Source organism: Dermochelys coriacea, chromosome 3 (genome assembly GCF_009764565.3).
Source record: "Dermochelys coriacea isolate rDerCor1 chromosome 3, rDerCor1.pri.v4, whole genome shotgun sequence".
Taxonomy (NCBI): domain Eukaryota; kingdom Metazoa; phylum Chordata; order Testudines; family Dermochelyidae; genus Dermochelys; species Dermochelys coriacea.
In genome coordinates this window covers 6,863,253-6,884,601 of record NC_050070.1, presented here as the reverse complement: position 1 = coordinate 6,884,601, position 21,349 = coordinate 6,863,253, and the positions used below count along the sequence as shown (strand labels likewise).

At 44.0% G+C, this 21,349-nt stretch overlaps 1 protein-coding gene across 2 annotated transcripts in view; it reads left to right on the top strand.

Moving 5' to 3' along the window:
* FBXO16 (F-box protein 16) overlaps positions 1-21,349 on the top strand; it is a 48,766-nt gene that overhangs the window by 9,869 nt on the left and 17,548 nt on the right. For both annotated transcript variants that reach the window (XM_038396185.2, XM_038396184.2), the window contains exons 2-6: positions 5,273-5,416; positions 8,008-8,043; positions 14,589-14,795; positions 16,099-16,263; positions 17,048-17,277. In XM_038396185.2, the coding sequence (XP_038252113.1) occupies positions 5,321-5,416; positions 8,008-8,043; positions 14,589-14,795; positions 16,099-16,263; positions 17,048-17,277 (734 nt within the window). In that variant the 5' untranslated portion in view covers positions 5,273-5,320. The remainder of the gene's footprint in view (positions 1-5,272; positions 5,417-8,007; positions 8,044-14,588; positions 14,796-16,098; positions 16,264-17,047; positions 17,278-21,349) is intronic.

Sequence of the window (21,349 nt, the reverse complement as noted above, 5' to 3'; positions counted from 1 at the left end):
GTGAATGGCAGATTTGAGCCACGAAAGTGGCCAAACTGAGGGGTGCTGTGAACCTCTGAGGAGAGCAAATCTGCCAATAAGCGCAGGACCCACCAAGGCAGAGGAGGAACTTTGTCACAGTGGATAGAAAGCTGGCTAGATTGTTGGGCTCAATGGGTAGCGATCACTGGCTCAATGTCTGGTTGGCAGCTGGTATCAAGAGGAGTGCCCCAGGGGTTGGTCCTGGAGCCGGTTTTGTTCAACATCTTTATTAATGATCTGGATGATGGAATGAATTGCATCCTCAGCAAGTTTGCAGATGACACTAAACTGTGGGGAGAGGTAGATACTCTGGAGGGTAAGGATAGGGTCCAGAATGACCTAGACGAATTGGAATATTGGGTCAAAAGAAATCTGATGAGGTTCAACAAGGACAAGTGCAGAGTCCTGCATTTAGGACGGAAGAATCCTATGCACCACTACAGGCTGAGGACCAACTGGCTAAGTTGCAGTTCTGCAGAAGGACTTGGGGATTACCGTGGACGAGAAAGTGGATATGAGTCAGCAGAGTGCCCTTTTTGCCAAGAAGGCTAACAGCAGATTGGGCTGTATTAGTAGGAGCATTGCCAGCAGATTGAGGGAAGTGATTATTCCCCTCTATTTGGCAGTGGTGAGGACACACCTTGAGTATTGTGTCCAGTTTTGGGCCCCCCCACTACAGAAGAGATGTGGACAGATTGGAGAGAGTCCAGCGGAGGGCAACGAAAATGATTAGGGGGCTGGGGCACATGGCTTATGAGGAGAGGCTGATGGAACTGGGATTATTTTGTCTTCAGAAGAGAAGAATGAGGTGGCATTTGATAGCAGCCTTCAACTACCTGAAGGGGGGTTCCAAAGAGGATGGAGCTCGGCTGTTCTCAGTGGTGGCAGATGAGAGAACAAGGAGCAATGGTCTCAAGTTGCAGTGGGGGAGGTCTAGGTTGGATATTAGGAAACACTATTTCACTAGGAGGGTGGTGAAGCACTGGAATGGGTTACCTAGGGAGGTGGTGGAATCTCCATCCTTAGAGGTTTTTAAGGTCCGGCTTGACAAAGCCCTGTCTGGGTTTATTTAGTTGGTGTTGGTCCTGCTTTGAGCAGGGGGTGGGACTAGGTGACCTCCTGAGGTCTGTTTTAACCATAATATTCTATGATTCTATGAAAAAAGAGCCTGTGTAGGAAGAAGGCTGTCATCTGTGAAACCAGGGTTGGGATTATTTTTGGTTATGTTTTGATGCTTTGATACTAAGTTCTCTCTCGGAACAGGACTGCCTGACCCTGGTTTTTTTTGTTTTGTGTGTTTTTTGTTTTGTACTGAACTGCTTCACCAGCCTGCAGTGTTATTGTAAGCACTGTCCTTCCCATGCAGTGGATGAGGCCAGGGTGCTGTAGAAAAAAATAGTATGTTATTATGTAGGTTAAAACTGTATCATAGTGCAATGCACAAGGAAGCCAAATTAAGGTTACACAGGCAACCTTAATTCTGGCATTTCCTAACTTTGGAGTGTTTGACTTTGCAACCTGTCATCTACTTACAATAACTGCTTTAAAAAATTCCCCATCAAAAAGAAACCAGGAATGAGGAGTCTTATCAGAGAGTCTCCTGATCTAGCTATTAAACCATAGTGCATCAAAAGATAGCGAGGACAGGAAGTGTGTATGTTTTACCGGTTCTCTTCACTCCTCTGCTTCCATCATATTTTTAAAGAGATAGAAAAATACAAGGAAAGGGTGATCTGTTGGGACTGATCCTGCTGCATTTTCAGAAGGAAAGAAGAGACTCTTGACTGGATAGACTGTAGGACTGGGCTTTCTGTAAGGTTTTTCTTGTGAGCATCAGAGTGTGTTTGTATCGGCAAAGTGCTATACAAAAGTGTTTGCTGAGGGTTTTGTAGTACTTGGAGGTATGGCAGGATAGCAATATATACTGTATCAGAGTTAGCTTTTCTTTTGTTTCAGAAGTCCTAAATCATCCTGCCATCATGAAAGCTTTAAAATAAACATACTGAAGTATTTATAGAACAGGCACCCAATCACCATATTAAGGACTTCAGACATTTTTAATGCCATTTCATTTAAAAGAAATAATTCAATTTTCAGAATATTAGAATCTAAGACTCCAATCCTGCCACTGACTCCATGGGGATGGGCCCTTATGCAGACCCATTAAAGCCTGTTACAGGATTGGGGATAAAGAGAAAGCCTTTCACATATTTGGACAAATATTTGTATAAAGACACTACCATTTAGACCAGTAGAGATGACATTTATTTGGTGCCACAAAAGAGAGAATTAAAACAAACAAACAAAAAAAAACATAGTGCAGTGACACATTTGACCTCAAGTCTCCAATTGTTGTAAAAACAAAAAAACAAAACAAAAAAAACCAATGCCATAAACCATAAGATCAATACAAACATCCAAAAACAAATCCACTGAAATGCAAGAAGATAGGAGCTTTCAATCAATTCTTAACCATTTTGAATCTCATTCTGGTAGTCAAATGTAAAGGAAGCAAATGGACCCTTGGAGGACTGGGTATTGTATGCTCATCAAAATCAGGAAAGAGCCATTTTATGTTTTTTAAAATGATGTATAACCTAGTAGGAAAAATAGTGCAAAAGTATCTCCAATGTTATTACATTTATCTTTAAGAAGATTAAATCTTTGCAGCTTGTTTTCTCTGCAGTGTCAGAAGCTTGGGGGAAAAAAACTTAATTGCTTCCTGATTTGTGCAAAACCTCTTTTGGTCATTCACTGATCAAAAAAACAAGGGAAAGCATTTAACATCATTCCTGATTGGAAAGACCCACTTGATTTATTTGGTAATAGTAGCAGTATGACAGGATCATACAGAGACCTAGTCAGGCTTGAGGGTCCTATTGTGCTCGCTGCTGTAGACATATAAAATAAAGACCAACCTCTGCTCCAGAAGTTTTGAAGTCTAAGGCCCTGATCCAGCAGTGTTCTTAAGCACATGCCTAATGTTAAGCACTTAAATATTCCCATTAAAGTAAATGAGACCACTCACATGCTGAAAATTAGCTATATGTTTAAGAATCTTGCTGAGTTGGGTGGGGTCTAATAGGCTTACTGTAGTTGTAGTTGAAGGAATATCCCTGTCTGTTGTCAGCAAAGGTTCACGTTTACATTTGTAAGGTTTCCGCCAAAAAAGTAGGTAAAGATACAGAGGGATTTTCTCCTTCTGAGCCGTCTTTTAGACACAGTATATAGTGATCGGAGGCCCTTGATTTCTTTACCCTTTCCCACAGGTTGAGGGTGCTGGAAATGTCCTCCTGAACAATTGTTTTGAACAACAGTTTTAATTATGTACCACCATCTATCTTAAATTGATCTTTTTCTTTTAGTAGATTGAAATTATTTTTTTCTCATAAGCTCCATGGAATCATCCTTAAAGATTAGATTCTCATAGCCTTCACTCAGATGTTCAAGGAAATAAAGGGGGATTAAGGCCATCCTGACTCCGTCATTTGCCCCTGCTCAGATTGTGACTCTGAGATACAATTCTTCCTCTGGTCTGCCCCAGGAGCAGAATCCTAGTTTACAATCGAACCCTAACTGAAATAAGGCCAGATCCAAAACCCAGTTAAGTTAATTGAAAGACTCTCATTGATTTCAGTGACTTTGGATCAGGCCATTAGTGCATATAGATGTTAAGGTAATGAGCACAATATAAAAACCTAGCTAGATCTCTGGGTTTGTAATGTTATATTGCATATACCATGGGCCTGAAACAAGCACATTAACCAAAAAACCTTCAACCAATATCCCAAGCAGAAAACCCAGAGACTCCATAAAATCTACTAGGGACTTAGCTGTTGCTTTTGATTTTACGTGGAAGGTACTCAGATACTACAGTGATGGGTGGCAGTATAAAACTCAGGGGCTTGTCTACACTAAAGCATTAGGTCGACATAAGGCAGCTTATGTCAACTTAATTATGTCAGTGTACACAGTATAGCCTTACTCAAACCAATGTCAGTGCCCTACTACACCGACATAATAACTCCACCTCCACGAGAGGTATAGGGCTTATGTCAGTGTAGTTACAGTGACACAGTGTCATTGTGGACACTGTGGGTTACTTACATTGGCTGTCTTGTCAATTTCACAGCTCCATGCTAGAACCTGAAATTGACAAGAAAGCTGGGTGGATGGGAGGCTCCAGCTAGAGCCAGGCTGGGCCCATAGGGCTCCACACCAGGCTGGGCCTCCCCCTGGGGTCCTGGCTTCCCCCGTCCCAGCAGGGCTTCTGCCCTGGGGCTCCTGGCTCCCTACACAGGAGCACAGCAGCCACCTAGCAGGGAGTGGGTAGCTGGAGGGATTGCCCCCAAGCTACCAATGGGGACCTGGGAGCCCGGCTGGGAGCGGGGAGCCTGGAATCTGGGCAAGAGCCTGTCTGGGAATGGGGATCCTCATGGCAGTTTCTGGGCAGAGAGCGAGGAGCCCCAGGGCAGTCTGGCTCCAGGGGGGAGCTATGTGTGGAGATGAGAGCCCAGGCTCTGAGCCCCCCCCCCCCCCACAGCCCCTCTTAAATTGGTGGAGTCGCTCCTGATGAGGACACGTACCACCGATGGAAAAAGGGCAGAGTGGACATGAAGCACCGCAGTAATTAATGTGGTGGCTGTAAGTTGACCTAACATAGGTTGACTTAAGTTTTTAGTGTAGACATGTCCTAAGATAGATAAGTTTGATGCTGTGCATATCGTTGGATTCTGAATGGCCTGTAGGATTTCCACAGGGAAAATTTGAGCATCCAAGTGTTGTGATTCTTCTTCATTCAGCCTTGCCAACTGGATTTTATTGAAAAAGGTCTTGATATTCTTTTGTGTGTCTGTAAATCTTATCATAAAAGCCTCTAAAACCATAGAATTGTCCTTTTCTGTATGAAATGTTAACTTTACTTTGCAGGATTCAAGTTTATGAGGAAGAGTTTTACTTGACTCGTTGCTATGCCATGGAACTTCTACATTCCTTCTTAATGAAATTCATGCCTTGAAGTCTTTAAACCATGATTTAAGGACTTCAATAGCTCAGACATGGGTGAGGTTTTTCATAGGAGTGGGTGGGTGAGATTCTGTGGCCTGCACTGTGCAGGAGGTCAGACTAGATGATCAGAATGGTCCCTTCTGACCTTAGTATCTATGAATCTATGATTTTCACTAACAGTGCTTTAGCATCAGCAATGGGGCATCATAGAAATAATGCTAGTTTTTTATTCTAACTATTGTAGCCTTGTCTGCAGAAGGATATCAGGGTGGCCTGCAAGCTTGCATTCCTGATGGCATTTGCACCTCCCAAAAACATGGATGGCCCCAAACTGCAAACCAAGATGAGCACATGGACACCTCTGAACCATCAGCTTATGAATGACAAGGTAAATCCCATACAGCTGAGTCAGATATAAGCCAAATCCTGCTTCCCTTACTCATGTGAGGAGACTTTAATGCAGGTCAGTCAAGAATGATTTAGTCCCATAGTTAGAATCCATCCTATTATTTAAAGGTAGATTTTTCTACTGTGGATGAGCCAAATCGTCAAGTCATTTATCTAATGGAAGTCACTGGGGGTTTTGCCTGAGTAAGGAATCAGTAATAACTGTTTAAAGACTTGAGGATTTTGCCCAGTAATATTAATTTATGCTGTATTGTGCATAAACTTTCAAATAGAATTCCCTGTGACTTTTCTTCTATTTTCTTGCCACTTGGGTTACTTTAAAACTTTAAAATGTCTTTGAATTGTTTAAGGTGCTGGACTGATATCCTCAGGGATTGAAGTCTTCAGCTGAGCCATAGAACAAGTACTGCACAGACAGGGGCAGTGCAGGCTTCACCAATGGCCAGTGTGCTTCATTTTGGACCAAAGAGGTTCATGGTGCATGGCCAGTCTGCTGAGATTGCTGCCAAGGGTGCCATATATGTTAAAAGACTTAGGGAGGTGCTCAGTTTACGAATAAATTTTTTTTTCTGAGTTTCAAACCCTACAGGCTATATCTGGGGTAAGTGCAGCTGGGCTTTCACACACATGATCACCAGTAATATTCTTTCATCAGAGTTTAATTAAGAATTCCCTTGATAACATTCCAGAATCTAATCTGCTTTCCCATACCCTGATTCTGCAGGGCTGACAGGAGGAAAAATAGAAAAAATATATTTCTGACCACTAAACCAACGGATATTACTCTCAGTACACACAGGGAGCAGTTCTGTCAAGAGAGAAAGTACCATTTTTATATAGTCATTTTTCTGATCATGTCTGCACTTTTAAAAGGGATCAGAGTGAGAAGAGAAAGGGACTTCAAGTCCTGAGGGGCAGAGTAGAAGAAGTCCTGAATGATAGAATCATAGAAATGTGGAGCCGGAAGGAACCTCGAGAGAAAAGAGACTGGAGAAGAGAAAAGAGATGCTTAGGAGGGTGACTTGTAGTAAAGAAGGCAGTGAGGGACAGGAGTGGGGGGAGATCAGAGTAAAGTTAAAGCAGAGTCATGCAAAGCCTTGGAAGAGAGGTCAAGAAGCTCAAACCTGATGTGGAAGAGGAGGAGAAGCCAGGGGACAATAATACTGATTTCTAGTAATTTGTTTCCAAATGCCTGGAGTAAGCAGAGCTTCTTGGTAGAGTTGGCTCAGCTGTATTCCTAAGAGTACTGAAAGCAAACACGGTATCTTTCTTTGATCAGAGGCCATTAACATTGCTTTCATTGAAATAACTCTCCAGTTTCACTTAAATTTTCCAAACCAAAACTTAGATCTTTGACTATATATCATTTTCTTGTGGCAAATGTTTTCAAAGTTGAGCCAATAAAAGGCTTACTAGAGGCCTCTTATTTTGCCAAGTGCCTCATGCAAATAAAACAAAACAAATAATAAGTGGAAACATGCAAAGAAAAGAAATGTCGTTTTTCCACCCCTCCTGAGAGTCATTGTTAGGGTTGACAATTGGACTGTACCAAATGTCAGCACTGATATTGTCTTTCTCTGCTGGAGCCTTTCTTGCTGGCTGCCAAAACAACAACATGTTTGAGTTTGCAACGATGAATATTTTCCTAGTTGTGGTTAGTAACTGTTTCAATGTGCACTTGTGAGTTGGGTGTATGAGTGTCTCCTCTTTGATCCTTATGACAGTATAGCTACTGTATTATATGTTTCCCAGTGCACTCTCCTGAGTGGTGAAGGCAAGATTCTGATGCTTTCAGTCTGTGTCCTAGTGGATAAATGCCCACATCACAAAACCACCTCTACACTGAGCACTAATTGTGCCTCTGAATGGTAGTCTCTTCAGAGGCTGTGGATGGCATGGGCCATGAAGACTGAACTCCTTTCTTACCCCTAAAGAAAGGGGTAAGAACTTAAGGTTGGAGCACATTGGCATGTGGGGAAGTATGAACTGCTGCTGCCCTGGCTGTAACTATGGAGGGGACAAAGAGAGGTTTTGAGGTCTGTCTCACAGGAGCTTCTCAGGAAAAAAACAAGCCCTAAATGAATAAAGGGTATAACTGTCAAATGAACCCTTTAAGGCCCTGATCAATGTGAATGGAATAGGTGGACCATGTGGATCCTACTGACTTCTGTGGACTCCATATGGGGGTAAGAATTTCCCTGCAAAGACCAGATAGCGGGATCAAGGACTCATGTTTAACAGGATATGTAGATCCTTTTTCAAGCTGAATTTTTTTCCTTGAGACATAGAATATCAGGGTTGGAAGGGACCTCAGGAGGTCATCTAGTACAATCCCTTGCTCAAAGCAGGACCAATCCCCAATTTTTGCCCCAGATCCCTAAATGGCCCCCTCAAGGATTGAACTCACAACCCTGGATTTAGCAGGCCAATGCTCAAACCACTGAGCTATCCCTCCCTGCAACTTAGCTGTGGAGGCATCTTCACTTACATTTGTCTCCTGCCAACTGAATCTCTCTGTGTTCTACAGTATTTTATTTTTGTCTGTGATTTTTTTTTTTTTTAAAAAAACAGGTATTTGAAGAAAGAAGATCCTTGCTTGGAAAATGGGTAAGGTTTTCTCTTTAAATGTATGTGTTGGTTTCAGAACTAATGAAGAGATGACTGGGATGTGAATTTTAAACACATTTCATATTTCAAACAATGAGACTAATTTTCAGGGTGTAAGTGTCAGAAATGGACAGCCTGTACTGTTGAACCTCAGATGAAACATGAAGCAGCAAATTAATTCCTGGTATAACTTCAGTGGAGTCATGAACTTGAGAACTTGGCCTGGTATCTAGAATGATTTGTAATGGGATGGGAAACCCAAAGAAAAGTCTATGAAGAAGTCTTCAGCGAAGATATCTGATGTTTAAGGCTGTGAGTTTGTCACCGAAGTCACAGATTCCATGACTTTCTGTGACCACCGTGACGTCTGCAGCAGCCAGTATGCCTGGCTCAGGGGCAGCTCAGGCTGCCCCTGTGCCAGTTGCATCAGCTGCTGCTGGGGCAGTCTTGGGCCTCTGCGCCTGCCTCCTGCACCAGGAGCAGAGTTTGGGCATGGGAGGGGGCAGGGGTTGGGGCATGGGATGGAGTGAGGCAGGCTCTGGGCGGCGCTTACCTGGGGGTGCTCCCTGGAAGCTCAGCTCATAGGCAGAGGCATGGCCAGTGGCTCTGCATGCTGCCTCTGCCTCTGCCTGGCCAATGGGAGCTGCGAAGCTGGTGCTGTAGCCGGAGGCAGCGCACACAGCTGCTTGGCTACCCCTCTGCCTAGGAGCTAAGCAAGGGGGATGTCCCTGTTTCCAGGGTGGTGTGGAGCCAGGTAGGGAATCTGCCGGCCCTGCCAACTCCTCTCCCCCAGCACCAGCGGGGATCCTGGGCTGCATGCTCCCAGTGCCCCCAGGCCACCTACCCCAGCACCCGTGGCACCTCTGGACCACCTCCTCCCCGCCAATATAGTCAGGGGTATATAATAGAAGTCATGGATAGGTCATGGGCTGTGAATTTTTGTTTACTGACCATGACCTGTCCATAAAATTTTTTACTAAAAATACCTGTGACTAAAATGTAGCCTTGCTGATGTTTTATAAAAAGCCAGGAAGCATAGGTGCTGACTTCCCCCCTGCCCGGTGGATGCTCGATCATCCCCCGCTGCCCCTGGCTCTGCCCCTGCCCCATCTCTTCCTGCCCCTGCATCGCCCTTGTCCCACTCCCATTCCACTCCTTTCCCAAAGTCCCCGCCCCACCCCACCTTTTCCCACCCCTGCCCTACCTCTTCTCCACCTCCTCCACTGAGTGCACCACGTCCTTGCTCCTCTCACTCCCTCCCTCCTGGAAAGTCCTAAGCATCACCAAGCAGCTGTTAGGCGGCGGGGGGGCAGGAAGTGCTGGGAGGGAGGGGGAAGAGCGGGGACACAGCACACTCGGGGGAGGGAGAAAGAGGCAAGCAGAAGGGAGCTTGGTTGCCGGTGGGTGCAGAGCACCCCCTAATTTTTCCCCATGGGTGCTCCAGCCCTGGAGCACTCACGGAGTCGGCGCCTATGCCAGGAAGGCTTTTTAACACTAGAAATAGATAATAAGTGTGATTTATCCAAGATAGTTATATGGCCCTGTTACCTAAGTACCTCTCTGTCTTTTCATGTTATCTTCACAAGATGCTGGTGAGGCAGGGTAGTCCTATGATCCCCATTTTATAGATGTGGAACTGAGGCATCAGAGAGACTAAATGGTTGCCCCTGGTCACACAGAGACTGTAGCAGAGAAGGTAACTGAACCGACTCCCGCCAAGTCCCACACTAACACTCTAACCACTGGAGAACCCTTCCTGTCCTGTAAGGCAAAATCAAATGAATGGAACAGTTCTGGGAGAGCACCTGTAACTTTCATCCTGTGCCAGATGAACAGAAATAAATACACAAGAAAGGAGCATTCAGTGAGAATGAATTCAGCTATGTATATTTGTCATCCTCAATGGTAACTGCATGGTTGAGCTGCATTCAACAATTTTTCAAAATGTAGCCAGAAGAATAAGTGTTGGGTATGTGGCCCCATAGATATACAAGTCAAATAGAAGTATAAAAAAGATGATGATGCTTATCTCCACTGTTGTGATCCCCAATACTTGCATAATAGCACTGTTTGAATAGTGTAGCTATATAAGTTTAAAAGGTCACAGGTGTTAAAATCTTTTGTGAATAAACTGGTCTGTCAAGGACAAATATTTTGTATTTAAGTTCATTGTGACTGTTCACAATTACAGGAAATGTGCCTGGTGTAGCTATTTGGCACATGTATGTTTAGATAATAAAGAATGTGCTCCAGTTTCAGGAAATAAAATAATTAGCTGCTGATTGTACAAAAATACTTGTTTGCACCAGAGCTCAACAACTGCCAAACAAAAAAATTGAATCTTGAAAATTGCAGTTTCTGTTTTAAAACGTTCCCAGAAAATCTGAAAGGAAAAGTACAAATGGTTTAGCACGTATGTTAGTAGCCACGGGCTGTAAAAGTCAAAAAACTAAAACCCCCGTCTCCCAAAATACAATGCAATCTTCTGGAAGGTTAAGGATCTGACACTGCAAATGATACGTCAGTAACTTTACTTATGTGCTTAGTTCCTTTGGTCTTGATCCTGCACTACCTTGCCCCTTTGAACAATATTGAACAAACCTATGAAAAGTGCATGTAAAACACAAAATCGTAGGCTACCCCTGCTCTGCTCATGGCATAAGGACATGTGGGAGGCGTGGCTGGAGCACTTTGGGTTTGGGAGGAGACCTGGGCTCTGATTATTCCATGCTGCTGGACAGCTCCATTGTAAGTATGGATAACACAGCAATAGCCCCAGCCACCTCCAGAATTCAAAAAGTCACTTTTGTCCCCCTCTCAAAGTATGTCTATACCGCAATTAAAAGCAAATATCTCCAATGGCTGGTGATGGGAGAGTAGATGGGGAGGGTTCTGAATTACCAGAAAATAATTCTCTGTCATGTCAGGCTGGGGGGTCTTGCCCACATGCTCAGGGTCTAGCTGATCGCCATATTTGGGGTTGGGAAGGAATTTTCCTCCAGGTCAGATTGGCAGAGACCCTGGACTTTTTTTGCCTTTATCTGTAGCGTGCAGCACAGGTCACTTGCAGGTTTAAACTAATGTAGATGGTGTATTCTCTGTAACTTGAAGTCTTTAAATCATGATTTAAGGACTTCAATAACTCAGTCAGAGGTTAGGGGTCTATTACAGGAGTGAGCGGGTGAGGTTCTGTGGCCTGCAATGTGGAGTTTAGACTAGATGATCATGATAGTCCCTCTGGCCTTAAAGTCTATGGGTCTTTACTGTGGGGTTGAGTGGGGGCGATGAGAGAGTTTGTCTCTGCTAGAATGTTTCACAGTGGCTGGAGAATCCAGTCCTAGGTTTGAGTGTGTGATTCTAACTCAGTGATATTCAGACCTCAGTGGTTCAGGTACCAAATTAGCAATCAGCATTACCTAAAAGAGTGGCAGTAGTGTGAATTCATTGTTTCATTTACACACACCCGCTCATAGATTATTCTCACAGCAAAATGACTGACCAAGTATTCTACAACTGGTTAATAACGTACCAAAAGCATCCTGATTGGTTAGTGACTTAGATTGATTAATAACTAAATCACATAGTGTTTTAATATCATGTACTGCAAAGAGCTACAGGAGACACATTAAAGAGCCACTTGTAGCTCCTGAGCCTAAGTCTAAGTATCACTGTTCTAACTCCTGTGAGCTAGTATGTCATGTGCATGCGATCATGTCTGCCTCTAATGGTTAGCCAAAGGAACTGTAACAGCTTGCCACTTGAAAGGAGCTCTCCTTCAGCTCAAGTGGTAGAGAGAGAGAGAGAGAGACCCTTCTGTTTCAGTCCTAAAGGTCCTCCTTGGTGCTATCGCTATTGACATGCTGTGGTATTGGATATGTGCAGAATGGCAGACAGGGAGCCGTACGTTCACTGTGCAGGATCCAAAATAATTTTATATCACATAGTCCTTGTGGGAGTCCTTGGTCTCAAGTGCTCTGAAGAAGACACAAAAAAGGGGAAAAAATTTTAGCAGCAGAGCAATAGAGAAGGTGCAGCACCTCGCAAAGATAAATCCAGTTAAACTGGTTGGATTAATGTAATCAAACGCAAGAGGGGGAGCTGTGGTGAAAGGTAAACAAGGGTAAGGGTTGTGTCATTCTTGTACTGTTAATACTGAAAAAAAGAGACAAATTATGCAGGCTTAACTGCTTTGCTGCTGCTGAATATATCACCTCGGAAAAGCCCGTGCTGCTGACCATATTGCATTAATTTCAGGAGAGTATCCATCTAAAATGCAAGTACAGAAGTCTGCTGGAAAATCCATCAACAAAGCAGTTATGACAGCTGGGGATACTGAAGTTATACTTTATTCCAAAAATTATGAGAGAACGTGAAGAGTGAATTAGGAGCAAACTTCCTGATCCATTAAAGAATTAGCTAAATTTGTTCTGATCACTTCAAACCAAGCTGCTGGTGTGGAAGACAGAAAACTAGTTAGCTCTTTGTCTCTATTATTTATATTGAATAGAAACCTGGGAATTGGCATTGATAGACAGTTTTATCATCTCAGTGGACATGTTTTTATAGGAGCAAATTGTGAGGTCCCTCTTCAGTTCTTACTTAGTACTCTGGCAAAATCTCACTAGAGTTAAAGGTGATATGCAAAGCGGGGAAAATGGGTTGGTTACCTGCTTTGCTTCTTTATGATGAATAAAAAAGCCTTTAAAGTTTAGGAACTTTTTCTGCTTGTTTTGTACCTTATTTTGGAGCTCTCAGGAATGCCAGTTCTGTCCTTTTCTAATTTTACTGGAGGACTTGTTGGAGATCTTAGAGAAGAAGTAGGCTGTTTGTGAGAAGGAGTAGGCTGATTGTATCTTTAACAAAGGCACCTTTTCTGCCCACTGATTCTCACATAAGTGAATTAAATAAATCTTAAAAACAATCAAACAACAGTTTTAAATAGTCTGAAAATAAATTGTTTTCCTTCTAAATTAATCAGGTTTCATCTGCATGTGTCGCTATTATCATAATCCCACCTGTTCTCCAGGTATCCATAGAAACTTCCAAGAAAAACAGGGTAGAAGAAATCTGAATTTCTAATATAAAAATCCAGCTGAAAAATACAGTAAGTTAAGTCTTTCTTATCCATCACAAAGAAATGAAAAAGGGAACAAACCCATTATTTGTTTCCTTGGAGATCACCTTTAAGTGAGAACTTCAAATTCCCATTGAAGTTAAGTAAACCAAGTAAAGACCTCAGGATTTGGCCAATAGAGAATATGTCCTCAGTGCTGGAAAGGTTTAAGAACGTAATAGGGCAAGCAGTACCCAAAAGACAACTCAGAGAGCTTCATTCTCAGTGAGCTGATTTGGATAATAGGTGTTGTTTCTGCTGATAGGGAGCAGGATTGAGTAGTAATCAGTTTAAAATCTGATAAGAAGCATTTCAGCCCTAGAATACCATCTTTAAATGCTGCATTTCTAATGATCACAAGCTCCCATGGGATTCCCACTGGTCACAACTGTTTGTGGAATGGTCTTCTTACATGTTTTCTAACTTTTGGCACTTTTTGCTCTGGCCTGTTGTATGGGATGGGGCTGACCTTGAATTTTCTGACATGAAGCGCAAGGATTGCCTGTGACTGAGTCAGTCCCAGCAGGAAGTTCCTGCTGTGCTCTCCCTTTCCATCTTTTACTCCTTACAAAAAGAAAAACATATTTCATTGCTGCCACGGCACTCACCCTGTCTACAAATCCCTAGCCCAGCTCTGCTTATGGACCGTCTCACTTTACCACTCTCTGTACCAATGAATTTGTGATAGATTGATTACCTAAATGTGCTCTTCTTCCCACAGGTAAGGCCTTTTTAACCCTCTCTGTACAGATCTGTCACAAGCATGTTGTCTTGGAGGTGCTAAGGAGAGGCAGGATGGAGGTTAGGGTGCTAGCTGGAGATGTGGCTTCAAGTCCCTGCTCCCCCACAGAATTTCTATGTGACCTTATTTAGGCCAGGATTCTCAAATGTATTTATGCACCGAACTCACATTGATTTCAGTGGAAGTTAGGAGCCTCACTACCTTTGAGGATCTGGGCCTTAGTCTCTATCTGCTTAATTCCCCCGTAAGTAAAATGGGCACAATAGTATTTCTCTATTGCACAGAGGTATCCTGAGGATAAATGCATTACAAATGCGAGGCTCTCAGATACTACAGTAATGGGGGCCAGATAGATATACAGAAAGTAGCAGTGAACTTATTCTCATTTAAACACTGAATGTTTTTCCTTCCATGAATAGTCCAATTGAAGTCAACACCCAGGACCACTGATGGGAATAAAGAGCCTTACTCACACAAGTATTTCCAGATTTGTGTCCTGCAAGATGGATCTTTAAAGATGTTAAGTCACCTGTTGCATGCATTTGCAGTTTCTTTTAATTTAGCCTTTACATTTGTCTGTGATTTCCACATCCTTTGTCCTGGAATGATTCACCAGAAGCGATGAATATTAATCTTATTTTTAAAAAGCTGTATCTCTGGTGCCACAAAACCTGCATTTCCCTTTTTCAGTTTGACAAGTGGACAGATGGTCAGAGGCGAAGGATCCTGATAGATTTGTTAGAACGCTGCTCCCTGTCACAGCAGAAATTCTGTTATAAACAGTTGCAGGACCGAGTTCCAGTTGAAGCCCTGGATTTCACCACAAAGCTTCCCAGAGTGTTGTCTTTATACATTTTTTCTTTCCTGGACCCCAGGAGTCTCTGTCGATGCGCACAGGTAAAAAGCAGCACGTATCTGGAATGTAAAAGCTACTTTCAAGTTAGTTGAGACTTCAGAGGACCTGTAAGGAAGCACCTGATTTTTACAATATACTTGTGTCAGCGGCCTTCATAACAGTGCAAGAGACTCTTTATAAGTGCCAATGTAGAGGGAATTATTTGGCCATATAATCTAGTGCACAGAATTGTAGCAAGATCATGGAGGAATGGACTAGATGATCTCTATTTCATGCTAGGATTTAAGACAGTGTAAACATTGTGGCCAAGATTTTCAGAAGTGACTAGTGATTTTTGGTGCCTCCATTTTCAGGAGCCCAACTTGTGGCACTTCAAAGGGGCTGATTTTTTTCAAAGGTAAGGGCATGGCACTTTCTGAAAATCAAGCTCTTTAAGGCACCTGAAGTTGGGCATCCAAAATCAGTAGCTGCTTTTGAAAACTTGGCCTTTTGTCATTAAAAAGCTACTGTATAAAATGCTTTAAAAATCCTTTGAAATGCATGTATTGTGCTCTGTGCTGGCTTCAGGGGAGCAGAAATGCTCAAGGTGGAGCTTCTAAATAAGACACTCAGGGCCAGGGTCTACATTGTCCATGCATGGCCAGAAGGAAGATAGTTTTGGAAACGACTTACCCAGAAAGGAGGGCCTCAGCAATGTCAGTGGATAGGTACTTTTACAAATATGAATAAGTAAGTTAATAGTGCGTTTAGCCTTAGGCTTGAAGACATGCCATGTGCAAAGTAAATGCCTGGGGAGATATATAGCAGCACACTGCCCTGGTGAAAAACCTTCAGAACTGGCCAGTCCGACTTGGGGGTCTTGTTTTTTTTAAAACAGAAAATAATGAAGGATTTGTTTAGGCTGGAGTCTGTTCACGTGGTGGCAACTTGGGATGTTTTCTCAGGCAAATTGGTACCTTCCCTACTGGCCTGTAATCTCTGAGGCAGTGTGAAGGTCAACTTGGTGCAGAGGGCCAGCCAGCGTAAGGCCTCTGCCTGACATAAATGCCACTTACACCCCACTAACAGGGCCCATGTGTCTCATGCACACCTCTGCATGCATCAGGCACACGGGCCACATCAGTGGGGCTTAAAGTGGGATTTAAGCGGTGTCTGGGGCTGGCCTTCTGCATAGGGGTGAATTACATCCCCGGTAAGCAGTTCCTGCCCATTTAAATTAAATGCATTGCTGGGTTCGAAGACCTGTGATCTACTCTTGCAAGTGGTTGACATGGTGGGGCTTGCAGTCTGCTTTATGTTACATGAGAGTATAAGCTGAAATAGCTACACCTTTGGCATTCACAGGTGAGCTGGCACTGGAAATATTTGACAGAGCTGGATCAGCTCTGGATGCATAAGTGCCTGCGTTTTGGCTGGTACATCAACTTCTCTCCAACCCCCTTTGAGCAGGGAATCTGGAAGAAACACTACATTGAGATGGTGAAGGAACTTCATGTGACAAGGCCCAAGGTACCGCTGTCACTCTGGAAGACATGGAATGGTAGCAGAGAATATCTGAGCATCAGGGTTGCTTCTTTTGGTTTGCCTCTCACTGGATAGTATCAACCTGTCAAACCCGAAGAGGATTTGCTACTTAAAATTACTGCTTGGTGCTCGATATCATGCATTACCATGCAATATGCTGCTCCTCTCTCTCATCCTTATGGGGAGGCGAGTCAAGCTCTTACTAGCAATGAGGGAAGATTTGTCCCATTGACTCCCATCCCTGATGTCTCCCCCTGCTCCTCTCCACCTGCCCTTTGGGGTAATTTTGTGAAGATTTCCTCTCCTGCATTTTGGGTTCTGCGCTCCTCCCCCCAATACTCTACTCCCCTTCCCCACCCTGATTTGGGTCTCCCCACAGCAAAGGAAGAGAGAAGAGATCCAAGCATCACCCCCCCCCCCCATCAGCTAAGCTCTGGGGAGCAGGGCAGTGATTTGAATTACATTCCTTCCAAGACTTTATAGAAGACTGGGGTGGGGGAAAAACAAAATGTGTGTACATTGGCCTGCTCTTTGGGTGTGGAGATGGTGACTCTCTCTCTCTCTGTTTCCAGATGCCAACGGTCATTAAATACCATTAGACAGCACCCTTGTATCCCTCCCCCAAAGCTGGCAGATCTGTCAGCTGCGAGGCCACACATTCCCTGATAATAATTTCTTTATTTTGAGATTCATTGCTAGCGATGCCCAAAGGGTGGGAATGTGGCTGGGTGCTGAGGTTTATTTCCCCCATATGTCTCTCTCCCATTAGACCCCTCCAAAAGATGAATTTGTGGTCATCGATGTCCAGCCAATAGCAAGAGACGTCCCCGAGACAAAACTATCTCTTTCCTCGGTTCTCCGATCAGCATCCGTGCTAGGAAAGAGGACAGACGAGAAAAAAGAGCTCCCACCATGGCGGTCCTCGGATAAACATCCCACTGACATTGTCCGATTCAATTACCTAGACAACTACGATCCAATCGAGCAAGTGAGGCAGGCGTAAGAAACTTCCGTCCTTCCTTTCTACATTTTCAGTGGCACGGTAAAGGTAGCTGGCACTAGTAAGAAGGAGGCTGTTGGTGTATGCTCAGGGGCATTTCTGAATAATGCAGCAAGGTTTAAGGGATTATGCAGCTCTCTCACTAACAGAGAAAAATAAACATACTTCTGGGAAGCTAATAAACACATTATCGATGTGGGATCGTGATGGCTCAAAAGAGCTTTACATGCATATACACCTCTACCCCGATATAACACGGTCGGCGGGAGCCAAAAAATCTTACTGCGCTATAGGTGAAACCGCGTTCTATCGAATTTGCTTTGGCCGCAAGCATTTCTGTTATTAATAGTCGCTTCCTGGCTGCCCCTCAGAACTCCCGACCCATCCAACCCCCCGCTCCTTGTCCCCTGAGTACCCCCTCCAGAGACCCCCCCGTCCCTAATCACCCCGAGGACCCCACCCCTACCCAACCCCCCCGTCCCCTGACTGCCTCAACCCCTATCCACACCCCTGCCCCCTGACAGGCCCCCTTTGACTCCAATGCCCTATCCAATGCCCCCATTCCCTGTCCCCTGACTGCCCCGCCCCCAGAACCTCCGAACCATCCAACCCACCCTGCTCCCTGTCTCCTAACTGCCCCCTGAGACTCTCTGCCCCTTATCCAATCCCCCCTGCTCCCTCTCCCCTGACCGCCCCCCAAGACCCTCTGCCCCTTATCCAACCCCTCACCACCGGCCCAGCACCCTTAACACGCCGCTCAGAGCAGCATGTCGGAGCCAGACACACTGACGCGCCGGAATGCACAGCCCCGCCGCCAGAGCGCTGCTTTACCGTGTTATATCCGCGTTCGTGTTATGTCGGGTCATGTTATATTGGGGTAGGGTGTATCTATATAAAAGAACGAATAGCACCTGCAGTTACACTGCCTAGGATAGGCTTACAGGAGCAATCAGTCCTCATGCTTCAGGGCCTTATCTGGTCACCTGCTGGGGTCAGAAAGACACTTTCCCCCATGGTATAATAACACAGCAAAGTGCATTAGGACAGTTTCATGGTTTCTTCTGACACATCTAGCAGTAGCTATTATTGGAGAAAGAATAATGGCTCAGCTGGACCATTGGACTGTCGTATTGCAGCAGTTACTGGGAAAAGAGGCTCAAGAGTGTCTTGAATCCCACTCAGCTATGCATCTAGGGAGAAATTCATCCTTCTGCAGTGGGCCAACAAAAGTCCTATAAACCAGGTAAGTCCCAATTAAGCCCGCAAGGTTCATTGACCTTGTGTTGGCCCTCTGCACTGGTGAACTTCACCCTAGGTGCATAGCCATTGTGAGTTTCAGTCCTACCTAGTACCCATATGGGCTAATGCTAATGTACTTGCCTTGGTTCTTTTTGAAAATATTGATGCTGGATGGACCCATCATGCCTCCTGGACATTTCAGAAATTCCCCATCTCCTAGTGAAATCCCATTATGGATCATTATCTTTAATCTGCATCACCTTGTCCTAGGGTGCTTTCGGCATTCAAATTCACCGATGAAGTGAGCTGTAGCTCATGAAAGCTTATGCTCTAATAAATTTGTTAGTCTCTAAGGTGCCACAAGTACTCCTTTCCTCTTTCTTTTGTATCTTTTAAAAGCTTGGTCCCATTCTCCTTGGTAGAATTGACTGAAGACTTTATTAACCTCCTTTAACTGAGATACTTGTCCTTAAAGATGGGCATTATTATTTTTTATTTGTGATAGTAAATATTTATACTATGGTAGGATTTATACTGTTCAGTCTGGATCAGAACTACATTATACTAGGTGCTATACAAAATCAAGAGCCAGTCTTGCTTTCAAGGGTTTGCAGTCTAAAGACACAATTAGGCTAAGGGATGTGTCTACAACATTCAAACAGATGGAGTAGATTCTGAGTCGCTAATGGTGCAATAAGTATAGGGAGTATTTTTCTTCTTCCTGGGCAAGGTTTGAACCTGTGAACCACTTGTGCTACTGAGAACGTTTTTGTGCGTAATGTTCTACCAAGCCTAGCTGTAATTACAGGGGATTATTTCAAGGAGAGAAATGAATTCCATGAGATTTGCTTCACTTAAGCTGCAAGTAATTGCTACCACGTGGTCTTCTCCATAATGCCTGTTCTGGTTACGCAGTAGCACAGGTGTGCTGGTTTAGGTATCAATGTGCATGACTTTTCACTTGAATAACCCATATTTAGGTATTTCTTTTCCTTGGATTGATCACTGTCAGAATCCACCACTGCAGTCCTTTCTCTAAGCTACTCACCCTTGAGGCTGTATATTGTGACCACCATCCTTTAGGCTCAGGAAGACTGGCTGAGACTCTGTTGGGCAATTCTGTTCCCTGATCAGTCAAGGAAATTATTGTGGAAGCAAACCAGGCCCTTCTGCAGGGTCGAAGTTGCTTACTATTATTTATTGTTTGTATTAGCATAGCACCTAGGAGCCCTGGGCATGGTCCAGGACCCCACTGCATCAGACACTGTACACACACAGAACAAAAAGTCAGTTCCTGCCCCCAAAGAGCTTGCAATGCAAGTACAAGGACAACAGATGGATACAGACTTCTTACCTAGCTTCTTATCACTCAAGGCCAATTGTCCTAGGAAGTGACACACCAGCACCGGGTACTGTCACTGGGTAAACCCTCTATTTTTAAACTCCATGTGGTCATGTCAGCAGCACGCAACTGTCATTTGTCAGCAGTGTGGTTTGGTCCTGGAAGACAGGGTGTAGGGGGCAGGTGCTGTGGGGGAGGTCTAGGTCACATCTGCAAATGAATTAAGCCCTTGCCCAGCCCCTGTGTAACTTCTCTCTGTTTCTGCATATGATTATGGTTAATATTGCTCCATAAGTGTGCATGCTGTCGCATAGTAAGAGAGCAAACTAAGCCACAAGTCTCAAACTCCCAGGCTGTTTTATTCATTGATCTGACCTCCTGTCTTTTTAAGATGTAAGAAAAGAAAATGTTTCTAGTCTTTACAGTTTGAAAGAAAACTTTCTAACCATGCCCCGATTCTATGATGTCCTCCTGAGTCCGTAGACAGATTGAAGCAAAAGTTCTTGAGAGATGTGGGAACTACTCCCATTCATCATCATAGGGAGTTTTAATTCAGCAACCTGTTACCATTTAAATGGTAACATTGTAACCAATTTCACTGCGACTCTTTGTAGCAGAAACATTCAACTAATCCACTCCTTCCCCATCAGTGTCCCGGAGGGCACAGCTATTAATGGTGGAGTCCTGCCGGGCTTCCATTTCTCTACTCGATTCTCAGTCACTGGGCCCAGGTAAGGCAGGGGGAAGAAAAAAGCTGCTTTTTGGGGAGCCCATCTTGCTTTCTGCTCAGTAGGGCACAACTCTGTTTAAAAACAAATGGACTGATGGGAAGCACTGGTTGGAGTGCAATTACCAAAGAGACAGGGCTTAAAGGGGCTTCATGAAAGAGAGGGGTGATAGAACTTTGAGCACATTAAATGAGAGGCATTGGGATATGTGGGGTGGGGTGGAAGATGGTGCAAAATCAGACGGGAGTGAAGGAGACAGAAGGAGAAGTGAGGAAGAGTGGGAAGAGAGACAAAATGAAAGCAGGAATTGAGTTATGGATTGCCTGGAAGGTATTATCAAAACTCCTTGGTGGAGTTATAGCTGTGATTTATACTGTTGCTTATCTGTCTGTGTAATCTGTCATCATCATGGTATCTCTCAGGTATTCTTTCTCTGTCTTGTTTTCTACCTGAATCTTCCAGGTAGTCTTTCACTTAGGTACAAATGAGAGCAGATATTAATGAGGGTGGCTTTGTCTATTCTAGGTCATTAAGGAATGTTGCAAAGATGAAATGATACATTTTCATAGGAGACTTGGACTGAGTCAGCAAACTGGCCAAGATCTCTCTGACTATGTTGTGACTGGGAAGGAACAGGAAAGTTTCTTTAATCCATTTGCACATTCTGCTGGAAGGCATCTGGTGTTGTGTATCTTGTTGCCAATAAATCAACAGTTTTCTCTCCCATTTTATCATGGATAAAGAATTCTGATTCGAGTGCAG